The 14,479-nt window shown below is 38.4% G+C and overlaps 1 protein-coding gene across 6 annotated transcripts in view; it reads right to left on the bottom strand.

The window, feature by feature from the left end:
• The window catches only part of FCHO2 (FCH and mu domain containing endocytic adaptor 2), an 83,745-nt gene extending 70,098 nt beyond the window's left edge, over positions 1 to 13,647 (bottom strand). For 3 of the 6 annotated variants that reach the window (XM_083883723.1, XM_083883724.1, XM_083883725.1), the window contains exons 1-2: positions 12,994 to 13,647; positions 4,050 to 4,141 (exon numbers count right to left, since the gene is read on the bottom strand). In XM_083883723.1, the coding sequence (XP_083739849.1) occupies positions 4,050 to 4,141; positions 12,994 to 13,305 (404 nt within the window). In that variant the 5' untranslated portion in view covers positions 13,306 to 13,647. Of the gene's footprint in view, positions 1 to 4,049; positions 4,142 to 4,809; positions 4,841 to 5,363; positions 5,471 to 12,993 lie in introns of those variants that run through there. The other 3 variants (XM_083883728.1, XM_083883727.1, XM_083883726.1) reach the window with 3 other exon arrangements.
• Positions 13,648 to 14,479: the final 832 nt, after the last annotated feature.

Here is a 14,479-nt window from a genome sequence, read left to right as displayed (position 1 = left end):
ACTCACTTTGCAGAACACTCTGTTGTACAGGTAACAGACTATGATTTTCTTAGTAAAATAATTTTCACCCATTTGGACATGTGTCTTTGCCTGGGATCTGCTAAACATTTAGAAGTTAAATGGAAACATAGGCACTGCTAGTTTCATCTAATCTAAAAGATTCTTTCTATGATGCTTACGAGCAATTTGTGCAGAAAAACATTAGAAAAACTCCCGGAGGAAAAAAAACAAAAAAACACATTCCTGTACCTATTTCTTTTCTAGAAAAGTAGAGTGATTTCTTAGATATAAATGTTTAGACTTTAAATGCACATGAACATGACAGTTCACCTACAAAATCTTCCCTATATATAAAGAAAAAAAACTATGCAGGCAGCTCAACCCTCTTATTTTGAATTCTTTAAAAACCGAGAATTTCTACATGCTTTATCAATGAGGCATGGCCTTTATTCAAGGCCAGGTTGGATGGGGCATTGAGGAATCTGGTCTGGTGAAAGATGACCCTGACCACAACAGCAAGTGATGGAACTCAATGATCTTTAAGATTCCTTCTAACCCAAACAACTCAACAACTTGATGATTTTAAGAAATCGTGTCTAATCTTTCAGAAGATAGACAATCTGTCCCACTCAAGATTAAGCAGACTGCCTGCCAGAAAACTCACTCCTTCAGATGACAAATTTCTGAACCAGAGAGCCAAATAAATCTCAGTTCTTTTAGTACGTGACCAATAACAAATACTCACGAACAAACTCAGAAAGTGAAAATTGTATTGGTATTGACTCACTGAATACAGACAGGGAGGAAAACTTCTGCTCCTTCTAGGGTATCAAGTAGGAACAGCAGACACAGCATAGAAATATTATTACAAATTAACATTTCAAATGCTTGTTTTTCTTAGAGAAAAAAACTTCACAATCTCGGAATGTTCTTACATAAATTTTAAAATATTTTTTAAAAATAAATTTTCAAGATAACAATAATTTTAGAAATTATTCCATATCTTACACAATTTTTCATTCCCATTTCTAAGGCTGGAGAAAAGGAAACTATACTCTTCCCCAATTAGGCTACACCCAACTAAAACAGTTTTCTGAACAGCATAAGTAACAAAGATGGGCTTAACACAGACGTGTGTCCTTTGTGCCCTAAGCAGTCTGTACATCCAAACACACTGACCCATCTCTCCTTCCTGTGCAAAATCACTCCATAAAAATATAATTTCTGGCTAGTCTGGAGACTCCAGCAAGCCCAGCTAACCAGATGACTGCTCTACCTAGAAAAGGTAAAAAGCAATGGAAGAACAGATTCGAAATTCAAATGTATGTAAACTTGGTTTTCATAGGGAGAGTTTAGAAAATCAGGTACACAAAAGTCAAGGCATAAAAACACCAGATCTAGATGGCTTCTAATACATGTTGCTCATCATTTTATATACTTCCATCAGAAAATAGTACTGTAAAAAAATGTTCAGACTATAATCTGCAGAAGAAAGAGGAGATCAGATAACTGTGTGCACCATCTCTTAATTTCTTTGCAATTAACAAATGTGCAAAATAGATCACAGACAAGACAACTGAATCATTGTAAAATTCTGCTCAAGTAGTGCCCAATCCAATTTCTTTTTGAGACCAAGAACTTGGCCCATGTATAAAAATGTGTTCTACTGAACCATTTTTATTTCCCAGGAAGTTGAATGACATCCCACAGTAACCTCACAACAGCAGCAAAGGGCTTCACTGCACGCATATGGACTCTCAAATATTTTTATTAAAGTAACGACACCAAATATTTGAAGTGTTTCTATTTCTTTGAATCTAAACTATATGTCACAAACTATTAGTCTGGGCTGTGATTGATCATTCATCCCTTACTTGAAAAAAAGTATCGATTTGTTACTCAACTGCTTTTTTGTTAATTGCAGCCTGGCTAATTGACACGCAGCAGAAAAACAGGGCTGAGGAATACACAAGGGAGGTTTAATATCCTGATGGGAGAAAGTCACTGGAAAGGACAGAATTTAGTGCAGCTGGCCTGCACCATTGACAACTCACCCTTAAGGAGCAATACTGCAGTTTTGTCAGGTAAATTGCAATATAACCCTCAGATTCTGTCTTAGTGAGCTAACAAGAACTGAATTTTTCATACATCTTACAAAAAATGCTGTTCTCTTTGGCACATCCTGATCCATGTGCAGGAAATAAACATTTCTTGAACTCTCATTGAGGATAAAGTATCCATGGGGATCCTCATGTATCCCTACACGGTCATTAATCTTGAAATGCTATTTAAAAAACTAAAAATAATTGACAGCAACTTGAGCTGAAACATTTTAACATGTGGAAAAAGGTCCAAAGACATTCTTTATTGACTGCAAAAGCACATGATTTAAAAGTTATTTTAAAATAATTATTTAATTTAAAAATTATTTAAATTAAAAAATTAATTTGCAGAAGCTTATACATAGAAAAAACAAGAATTCTATATTCTTTTCTTTTGTGTAGAAAAAACTGTCAAGTTTCATTTATGTATTGTATTTTAACAAATAAGTAAACATATATTTATGTATTTATTGTATGTCAGTACAATAAAGCAAAGAAACCAAGTCAGATACAGCAGCAAGTTATTCTTTACACATTTGCCTAAAACCTTTCACCTTAGGACCAATATGAATAAAATGGAGCATATTCAAAGAATACAACACAAAGGAGACAAGAAGCAGAGAGTGAGACAGTTTCTCATCTAAATATGGAGATAAATCTAAATACAAAGGATGCAAAACCAATATACTTAAATATGTCCAGGCAAGGTACAGCTTAGGTCCATGATGTGCTGGTATAAAAAACTGAATGATCCCAAAAATTAAAGAAGCTTTCAAAGGAAAGACTAGGAACTCACACAGATAACAAAAGACATATCTTAAAAATGCAAGTTTATGAAGCATTAAGCATTTATAGTAAATGTGATTAGTGTGATATCCCTCTGCTCAAGCCAACTCAGGGTTTCACTAGAACCCTTTGTGGCTTCATAATGCACTCTCTGAAACTGGGAACTTGTAAAACAGAAGATTGTTTGGGGTGTGCAAAGTCTTTCCAGAAGGAGACATCACATTTGGACTCTGGAACTCACTCGTTTCTGCTTAGTGAAATTTTTTTGGTAATTTTGTCCACTTTGAAATGACACTAATGTTAGTGCAATGGAGAATCTGTCCGATTTGTGGTGATTATATTTTGTGGAAACTTGAAAGTACTTTTTAAACTGAGATCTATTTGAGGCCAAAACTTAAATTTTGAAGAATTCCAGTTTTTTGACAGCTTCTACTGCAAGAAGCCAGCATTGAAACAGGTCCTCAATCAATACTTTGGAATTATTTTTCATGTATTACCTAGTGTCAGTAATTTCAGAAGGGAAATCCATATATTCAGTGTGGCAGCAGCAGCCTTTTTTCACAAAGAACTAAATGCAGCACTGGGTCACCTGTTTTGGAAGTTGTCATATTTTTAGATTTCAGTCCTGTTCCTCCCATCCAATATAGATGAACCTGTGTTATTTTCTGCATATTATTTTCTCATCCCTATGTATCACTCTCTTTAACAAACCTAGTGTCTCGGCTCCTGAAATTATAATTTCTTTGAAGTCTATACTAGCAGTTGCTAATAGCCTAATTCAAAATGCATAGTAAAAACTCTGTAAAACTGGTAATTTTTGCAACTTTAAATTATCCTTTTTTCCTCTAAGTGAAATGAAAAATTGGGATTAATTTAAATAAACTGCTGGACACCTAATATGACACTTCTAGATTTTTACTCTCATCTTTTAAGTGAAACCTGAAAAATTAGAAGCTTGTTATTAACTGATGCTTAAGAGCTCCTATTCAGTTCTAAGCAAATGGAATAAGTATAGATATTCCTGTAGAATATGAGAGGTATATTAAAATTATAATTAAGTTTTGATATTTGAATTTTGTTTACATATTTTGCATGTTACTATTAAATGCAACAACTAACAATAAAACCCGCAAGTATTAAAAATACAGGATGAATACTTACCTTTCTCTAATAAAATCTGCTAAGTCCTTTGTTGACAAATGTCCATGTTTCATATTATGATAGAGGACATCAAAGCCATTGTTCCTTTCTCCCTAAAGATAAACAGAAAGTAGAACTATGAAACACAACATGCTGAACATTTGCATTTTAATAACTGATTTTCATTTTAATCACTTCATCAGGAAGTTAATTATTTCCAATGCTCTGCTTTTTAGCAATTGCTGTAAGTTCCCATGAATCCCTATGTCTAAACTAAAATCACCTCATCTGCTACCACTACCTTTCTATTATATATTTCTAGGCTACAGTCAAAGATTCCTCTTGTAGATATGATGGGGTCTTGCATTCTTTCACTTCCCATCCTATTAAACACACACGAAATACTGTACTCTCTTTTTATCCTCTCACATCTTTCATTATTTTAAGTGAACTAAAATTCAGTTAAGATTACTTGATATCTTACTTCCCCAATCCTTCACACCTCATTTCCATTCCCCTGCTCTTTGTAAAACTGGTTAAAAAAAGAATCACTAATCTTATCCTTCTCACTGGCAGCTCCTCTTTGTCTATTCTGAAGTTTTAAGACGTTTTCCAGTGAGTAAGGCATATCTCACTATTAAAACTGAAACACTGTTTAAAGCACTGACTAATAAACTCAGCCAGCTTATGACCTCTGGCACTACGATAAACTTCCTCCTGACAGCAAAAATCAACAACAGAAATGAAAGGAAGGCAAAGCACAGCATAACAACACTGCTACCATTATTTTCCTGTCAGACTATCCATTCCCCTTTTCCCTCACAAAAGCTTCTGATCCATAATGATGCTTATATATAAGGTGCAAAGTGTGCCCTCAGGAAAGCTGCATGCATATTCAGAGTGGGAGGGAAGGAAGAACAGGATGGGATAGGATAGAATAGACTATTTCACCTGGAAGGGATCTACAGCAATCATTTAGCCCAACTGACTGAGCACTTTGGGGATGACTAAAAGTTAAATCATGGAGTTAATGGCGTTGTTCAAATGTCCCTTAAATAGTGACAGGCTCAGGGCACTGATCACCATCTCTAGGAAGCCCATTCCAGTGTTTGACCACCTTCCCAGAGTAAAGAAATGCTCCCTAGTGTCCAATCTGAACCTTCCCTTGCAGTTTTCAACCATTCCTATGTGTCCTATCCTTGGCTCCCAGGGAGAGGAGACGGGAATCGCCCTCCCCACTTCCCCCGCTCAGGGAGCTGCAGAGAGCAGTGAGGTCACCCCTCAGCCTCCTCTCCTCCAAACCAGAGAAGCTCAAAGTCCTCAGTGGCTCCTCACAGGATATGTCTTCCAGCCCTCTCACCAGCCTTGCTGTCCTCTTCTGGAGGCATTCAAATAGTTTCACATCCTTTAACAAAGGCAGCTCTATATTGCCAGTGAGAAAAGCCTGAGAACTTGGTCTTACACCCTTTCAAACGTTTCTGCCTGTTCAGTCCTTCAAAAATTTGTTTGTGCAGCCATAAAGCAAACCTTATCAGGGAAATTATACAGCTGAAAAATAAAGCTGGCAAATAAAAACAAGAATCACTGATCCAGATCACTGCAAGGACACAAACAAGCTGCATTGCTCAGCAGAAGAGGGTGGAGCCAGGAGCAGAAGGCATGCAGGGATCTGCTGTCTTAAATAAGGAGAAGCAGTCATGGCTGGATGGAAACACTTCACAGCAGCAGAGGTATTAACTCCACTTCCACTAAGTTTCAAGTTGCCTTAAAGGACACCACACAGAGACACACAAATTTGCAAATAATAGAAAACTGAGGGTTAATCTGATACACATTACTAGCCAGGATTATTTGCTTTGCTTCTTCCAAGCACTGGGAAAAACAAAACCAAAGAAAAAAAAACCACACCTATAAAATCATAGTTTCCATGGTTGCAGTAAGCTGTAACTTGAAAAAGTGCACCAAAATTCAGATAAGTTTGGCAAAAGTACAATTACAATCTGTAAAAAGTACAAGCAAAACTAAACAGAACACATGAAAATACAGCAAACTCTAAAAGGATTCTCCACTGAGCAAGGCTTTTACAAACTTGAAAAGTAAAAGAAAGATAAGAACATCAATTAGTAGAAAATGCAACTTTATTTAAATGTTGTCCTGCTCAAGTACCAGTCTAAATAGTTTCTTTCCCCTTTCACCCCTATCTAAACGTTTTTTTCCTTTATAGTTTAAAGCCCATAATAACTTTGAATACTGGTGCACTAACTTATTAACTTTATGTAGTTACTCAATATAAACCCTGAATGCCACTGCATTATAATTAAGACTTCACTGGTATTTTCAATTAGAATACAGAATATAATTCTTATTTAACTTCACCAAAGCTGTTACTGCATCCAAATCTATAGATAAACATTTACAAATAGGTTAGGCATTTCTTCCTGAAAAACTAATAAAATTCCCCTTTGTGAAATGTTCTTTGCTTTAAGGTGTTTCTTCCAGCTAAAACAACACGTTATCAAAATGTGCTGAACATAGGCTGCTTGTAAACTTTTCATAATGGAAGCTTTTAAAGGGGCCTTTCCTACACCGGAGTTCCATAAATTTCCTGCCAATTTAGAAATGCAGGAAGGGAAGCACAGCCATGACCCAGCCTCTGGCTGCAGCCTTCCTGATAAACTGTCAGAAATGTAACTGTGCAAATCTTTAGAGAATGGAACGAGCCTAAACAACCAACTGCCATCATTATCTTGTTCCCCAACTAACTGAAGGTTACTGCAAGGGAAATAATTTTTCCACTAAAATCAGGTTTTCTAATCAGTCCTATTCTTTCTCCTGAGTTTACAATGAATAGTAGAAAGCAGGGCAGAGAAACAGAACAGATAATTTCCTCAACTGAGTCCCCTGAAAGCCTCATCTCTTACACACTATCAATAATTATCAGAGGTTAAGAACCTACGTGCAAAATACATTAAAATTTAAACAAAGCAGCAAGTCAAAAAGATTTGAAGGCCTACATGGTTTAAGTCTGGCACAACTAAAAGACATGTCTTCACCTGCAAATATAATGTGAAGTATAACCTACATTACCTATATCGGGCTCTATCTAAGAGCACAAACATACAGACCTCAAAACTCTTCACATGACCAACTGCTCTGACAACTGACCTGAAGATGATTCTGCTCATGTTTGGAGACATGTGTGTATCTAAACCAAATTAAGGATGGTGTCTCAATGAGACAAAGTGAGCAGATGTTTTTCTGCTTTAGAAAAAAATACACAGACTTTCCACAACTTCTCCATTCAGTAATTGCATCCATGAAGAGCAGCAGAGTTAAGGCTCCATATTTAGCATAACGAGACAGATGTATGTGGTGGCTAGGAGGAAAAGTTGTTCAATTTACAAAAGTCAACAAGTATTACATGCACATATGCCATTAACACTGTTCGTGTTTGGATATTTTTTCTCAACATTTCTCCTTCCCACACACACTGTACAGAATTCTGTACATGGAAATTGTGTGTCTTATATACGTTTTCTTCATTGGGTGTTTTTACTTGCTCCCTCCTAGTGGCAACAGTAACAGTTATGATCACTGGAAGATCAGTAATGGCCTGCTTTAAAACAAATTAATGCAGTATATAGTAGAGGGAACTGATGAAACCTTCCACTGCCATTCATAAACAATTACCTGGATATCAATTAACAATTACCTGTTATCTACTGGACAACAGACAATGAAGGCAGATGCAGATTCTTCCTCTACAAATTGCACAGTGGAGAAAAACAATCTTCTGTTGTCATGTATAACATCAGGCTGTAGGTAACAGGCTTCCATATCAGTCTGAAAGACCATTCTGAATGTAATTTTGTAGGTAAACAAAAAGTGCTAAACCACTTTCTGTTGAGGATGATCCTGCCTTTACTCAGTAGAAAACAAACGTAAAACTGTGTATGAAAATGCAAAATATAAGTGGTCCTCTCCCGATACAGGCACCATTTAGTTACTCTGAAGTCTCTTAGCAGTTTTCTCTTCCTTTCTCTTCAGAGGATGGTGTTCATTCTGAGATTTCCTATTCTAAACTACTGTAAGAAAGCCCTTCTGTATCTCGAGCATAGATGTCCCCTGAGAGCAGCCATTAGAGAAAGCAAGACCTCAAATACAAGTAAACACTCAAATAAGCCTACAATGAAGCATTACTGACCAACTTTGTAGCCAAAACAAATTAAGTCATGGAAAGCAAGAGCAACCAGTCCTTCCATTTCCCTTCATCAAGAACTAGTTGCAAAGATTTCCTCATGGAAATGAAAGTAGCTCTGTCAGCAAATGTGTAGCCAGAAATCAGCATTTCCATGACTTGTGCATAACAGGAAACAGATTACAGGAACTCTGTGGGACTGAATTACTTAAAATACTTCAAGTTTTTAAGAATAATTTTGTTTGTTGCAATAAAAAGAATTCTGAAATCACAATCTGCGTTTAGTAAAATAGCCAGAAATTTCTAGGCAATCTGCAGCAATATTTATTTGCTGAATTTCCAATAGAATTGTTTGAGTGCAAGCTCTGTCTCCTTTGGATTGAAATTGTTCAGTGTTAACATCTATTAGTGTAAAAAGGTTATACTCTGTTACACCACTTTCTATTTACCCTATTTATTTATAGAGAAATATTTCTATTTGTTCTATTTCTAGTACAAATAAATGGTTATATTATGGGGGCTCTGACTGGTCAGACACTAAATTCAGGAATACATAAACTCATTGTAGATGCTCTGACAAACACTGTTGCCATGTTCTTTAAACTGTTAATTCTTGTTGCAGTTTCAAATAAATAACATTCTTTCATGCTTTCTACCTAGAAAATAGTTTAATTTAATGGGCCCTGAATACATAAAAATACTCATGTGATTAATATTACGGTGTTACATTTTTGAAAGTTCTCTCTCATTAAATTTCAGTTTCTGAGTGCCTGAAAGAGCTGTAGAAAACTGAAAGCATTGAAATGTGAAAGAAAAGCAGTCACCTGATGCTGACACAGGTAATGCATCTTCTTCAGTTCTGAAAGTTTTGAGAAGATTGGACACAAAAACAACCAACCTGCCAACTTCAATTTCCACCTTCCCATTTCAACAGAGTAAACAAAGCACAGCTCCAGAGAAGCTCTGTGCACGTGAGGAAGGACAGATACTTCCCACCACGTACAGGTAACTAAAAACATTTTTTAATGAACAGATGGAAGGCTGCCAAATCATGCTGGATGCACACACAGAGAGAGGATACTAAGCAAATATTGTACAACAGCTCTCCTGAAACAGAGCATCCAGCTGCATGCCCAGCAGAAGAGCAGGGCTGTGTAAACATACAAATGTAACTCCAGATGTCACTGTGAAAAGTCTCCATGCTATTAACATACTCACAAGTTTGTAAGACAACACATCTTACCCTTAACAGAGCAAGCTTCCTCACAAAGGTATGACTGATTATTAAACAGGGATACTGCCAACCTTTACACCCCACAAAAGTATTTGGAAAAAAAAAAATAGAATCTTCAATACAGCCATTCTCAACAGCTACAAGTAAAGCAATCAATTAAAAAGAACTTTAAAAATTGTCAAAGGCAATTTATATATATGTTTTTATATGCCAGGACTTCCAAAGTTACCAAGCACAGAGTTACACAAATCAGCTTCAGCTATTCATAGAACTTCCAATAGTTTAATCAAATTAATTCTAAACAATCCATAAACAATAACTGACTGGTTTGAAAGGGGCTTATTTTTCTTGATTTGTCAGTAGTTACTCTTTTAAACTATGTCATAAGAATCACCTGCGCTGGTCAGTTTAAATACAACGCCAAAATTTAAGCAATATTTTCTTTTAAGAAAACAGCCAGTCAATGATAAAGAACACTTTCTATACTCCTACACTAGTAACAGTATGCTCAAAGTGACAAAATGTAGCTATGTTTGACAGAAATGGTTTATTGATAGTGTTACCTTTAAACCATGACATTGTTTTGATGTAGCACATACACAGCAGCGAGGGTACAATGATTTAGGACAACCCTGACTAGGAGCTGGGAATGGACATGACTGGAATGCCTAAAACTCAGTCACAATCAAGAAGCCAAGAATAAAGGATATAAGAATCAAAGCCACTTATAGACTGTACTACTAGTTCATAGCTTTTGATACCCAAAAAAATCCTCCTGGATGGAAAATGGCTCTGGAATGCTGTGCTGCACTAGCAGACCCTTACATTATGTTTTTCAAGTGATAGCAAATTTTTAAAGTGACAGTAGAGGTCTCTGTACTTTGGTTTTACACATCCTGAAAAGAGTCTTATTTACCTCTCATTGATCTCCTACAGAACACTAAAGAGATAGCTCATCCAATTTTCTTACGTCCTCTAACAACAACAAACCCAAAATGTGCAATTATTTAAACACTTTTAGAAGCAGTGCAAGAGGAAAGCCTCAGGATAATTTCCAAGACTGACAACAAAGAAGGTAAGATTTGTTCTGTTTACATGGGCACATTTAGGAAGACAGCAGCTTAAATACTGTGTAAGAAATCAATACACTCATACACATGTCAGTCCCCTTTTCTGGAGTAATCATTAAAGTCCCTTAAGTTTCTGATCTCTTTTCCTATTACTTACTGAAAATTACTAAACCAAGGGAGAGAACACACATCTTAAGGTCCAGATTCCCATTTCCAACGCACAGTTTCAGCTGCAAGTTTATGACAGCATCTATGCCAAATAATTAAATATTAATAATGTTTTCAATACATTTTCAAATTGGTGCTTTAAAAAGCATAACTATCCTATTCCATATTTCCAAAAATATTTTCTATAGGGTTACCTAGAAGGGCAAGGAAGGAATACAAGACAACTTTCTGAAGTTCTACCACCTTCTTTTCTCCTTACAAAATTATCTTCATTATTTTCCATCATTATACATTCAGTGCATTTTCATGTATCTTCTAATTCCCATTTTAACTTTCTCACCACAATTCAGAGCCTACACAGATTGTTTCCCAAATCTTCCAAAGCAGTAGCAATTCTGAACAATAACCTCTTCTGAAATGTTAGTGCAAATGAAGATGACTAATGATTCAAAATGCACAAACCTATAATTTATGCCTAGTTCTGAGGATAAACAGAAACTCAATACTTTCAGATTTTACAAATCCATCATTACAGTTAATATTGAAAAATATTCACCCACAGCAGTAAAGAAGGAACATTCCTTTTAACTTCACTTCTATACAAAACAATAACCCTGTCAATGGTATTACACAAGTTTCTTGGTCAAATTTTGGAAGGTGAGATCCTGTTTAGTGTCTTTGTCATCATCGCAAGACAAAAATGAACAAACTTTTTTTGACCTTGTGTCATTTCTGGACTTATGAGAAAAACCTGCACTGACAGAAGGAATCACACAGGTCTTGGCACTCACTAATAACCCACACCAGGGGTTCTGCTCACAAAGCTACAGGCAGAGACTCTGGAAAACAGAAGGAGAATGGGAATTTGGGATAGATGTTCACTACCTCACATTTGCTGGAAGCATTTGTGAAGACACAGAGATGGAAACAGAATGTACAGGAATGGCCCACTGTCTTCACCAATTTAATTGATTTACTAACAAAGCAAAACACAACTGATCAGACAGTTCAATGAACACACCACAGTACACAACAAAGCTTAACAGAAAAGTTCAATTTCAGTCGTGATAGCTGAATAAACAACTTCTGTTTTGCTCTAATCTTAGGAGAATATAGAAGTTTTCCAATGAAAATGCATAGTTTTATATTAATTTTAATCTTATTTTTATGAAAAATAAAATTCTTCCACGTTAGATTAACACTGATCTCCCACACTGGGGCTTCCAATTAAGCAGATTTGTAGGCCAAGAGAGCAAATCCAGTATCTTGGGTCTTTAAATTTAAATAGCATGTTGAAAGCAAAGGAATAAAAAAACCCCCACAATACTGAAAATAAAACATAAACTGGAGCTATGCCTTATATTCAAGAATAGTGATTTGTGAAATTAATTATTCCTAGACTTTAAGCCTAACTGCGGTTTATACCCAGAAAAAGCACGCGTCTAAAAGATATTTTGTCTCTTTTTCACTTCAGTCTCAGGCAGTAACAATTTTATGTTTCCGCTACGTCTTGGTCGAGAGGCGTGGAGAAAAAAAAAAAAATCAAATAACTAGCAACTTTGTAAACAGTCCGGTGACTACGAGAATACTTTTTTTTTAACGTTTCAAACTAGCAATGAAAACTAGTCGCATTTCACAGGAAACTCGATCCAAACCCATAATTGAACTTTTTATCCATATATATATATATATATATATATATATATACACACACATATGTACGCACACAAACCCCCAGGGATATGGGCGCAGGGATGCCCTATGGGACGGCAGGTCCAAAGCAAGGAGCGCCTGTTGTTTCCTGCGGGGCTGAGCCTCCCCAGGGGCGCAGGGAGAGGAGGGAGCAGGAGGGGAGAGCGGGGCGCCGAATTTCGGCTCTGCCTTTGCTGCGGCCGATGCGGAGCCGCCACAGCCCCGAGACCCACCAAAGGCGGGCACCGGAGCCCAGCGCAGGCAGCGGCTCCGCGCATCCCTGGGCCCGGTAACCACCCACCCCATCCCATCTCATCCCATCCCTTCTCATCCCACCCCATCCCGGTTCCCGCCGCCGCTCCCCCGCGCAGCCCCAGCCCGCCGGGCCGGCTCTCCCCTCTCCCCGCCGCGCTCAGCGGGTTCCCCGCTCCGGGCGGCCCCAGCGCGGCCCCGCCGCGGCTCCAGGCCCGGCCCAGTCCCGGTGGTGGCGCAAGAGCCGAGGCTGCTCCCGCAGCGGGACCGCGGCCGCCCCGCGCCGCGCCCTGCCCCGTTCCCACCGCCCGCGCCGCGCCGCCGCGGAGCCCGGGAAGGCGCTGCCCTTACCCAGAAGCTCTCCACGAAGTACGCCATCCTTCCCCCGCCGCCCCCGGGCACCGGCGAGCCCGGCCGCGGCCGCCGCAGCCGCCGAGACGCGACGGAGGAAACGGGCGCCGCCGCCGCGTTCCGCCCTTCCCGTGACGGAGCCGCCGCCGCGCCCGCCCCGCGCCTGCGCTCCGACCACGGCGCTACTGCGCAGGCGCGGGGAAGGACGGGCGCCCTCTGGCGGGCGAGGCGGGAGGAGGCGCGGAGGGATTGGGGGAAATTAAAATAATAAATAAAATTAAAATAAATAAATAAAATAAAAAATAATAACATGAAAAATAATAAAAATATAAATAAAATATAAAATTAAAATTAAAAATTAATAAAATCATAAAATAAAATAAAATATAAAATAATAAAATAAAAAATAAAATAAAATAAAATATGAAATATGAAATAAAAATAAAATAAAAATTTAAAAATAAAATAAAATTTAAAAAACCTAAACAAAATAAAATGAAAATAAAATATAAAATAAAATAATAATAAAAAAATAAAAATAAAATAAAACAAAATAACACAAAAGGACCACTGACAGAGTCAGAATACAACCTGAGCAGGATGGTGGAAGCAGTCCAGGTGAGGTGCTCTTCCTGAAGCAGTGATCCTGTAGAAAGGTCTGGTAGCTCTGGTCCTCTGGGAATCCAGTGTGTAAATGCTGCCTGTACTGTCCCAAATCCCAGATTATATCCAGGTGAGAATGCTTGGCTCCTCCCGCTGGGTGGAGCATCTCACAATGGGATGATGAGTTGTGAAGTGGGTCCTTGATGGCCCATTAAACAGAGATAACTCCTGGAGGGTGTTACCTGTGAGTCATGGGCCAGGCATTGATGGGCCATGAGCAGAAGAGCCCAAAGGAAGGGGGCCTGGGAAAACACTGCCCCACCTGGTTTAACAGCTCATGAAGATGGTGATACAATAAATACTTTGTGTACATCCCACACTGCAACCCAGGGCACGAGGAGATGAGAGTCCTCTGCTGTTTGAGGGGTCTTCAGCCAGAGGGTGGCTGGGCACTGGAACAGGATCTCCAGAATCACAGAATGTGTAGGTTGGAAGAGACCTTGAAGGTCGTCAAGTCCAACCCAGCCCTAACACCTCAACTGGATCGTGGCATCGAGTGCCACGTCCAGGCTTTGCTTAAACACATCCAGGGATGGTGACTCCAACACCTCCCCAGGGAGGCTATTCCAGTATTTAATCACTCTTTCAGTGAAAAACTTCTAATATCCAACCTGTATTTCCCTTGATGCAGCCTGAGACTGTATCCTCCCTTTCTGTCAAGGGGAACATCATCACGGCAGAAACCCTGATGGAGTTGGAGCAACTTTTGGACAACACTCTTGGGGACACGATGAGATTCTTAGGGATGTCCTTTACAGGGCTAAGAGTTGGACTCGATAATCCTCGTGTCCCTTCCAACTCAGAATATTCTGTGATTCTGGAA

This window comes from Zosterops lateralis (genome assembly GCF_965231275.1).
Source record: "Zosterops lateralis genome assembly, chromosome: Z".
Classification (NCBI taxonomy): Eukaryota; Metazoa; Chordata; class Aves; order Passeriformes; family Zosteropidae; genus Zosterops; species Zosterops lateralis.
The sequence above is the reverse complement of the archived record's forward strand: the minus strand, read 5'-3'. Positions and strand labels throughout refer to the sequence as shown.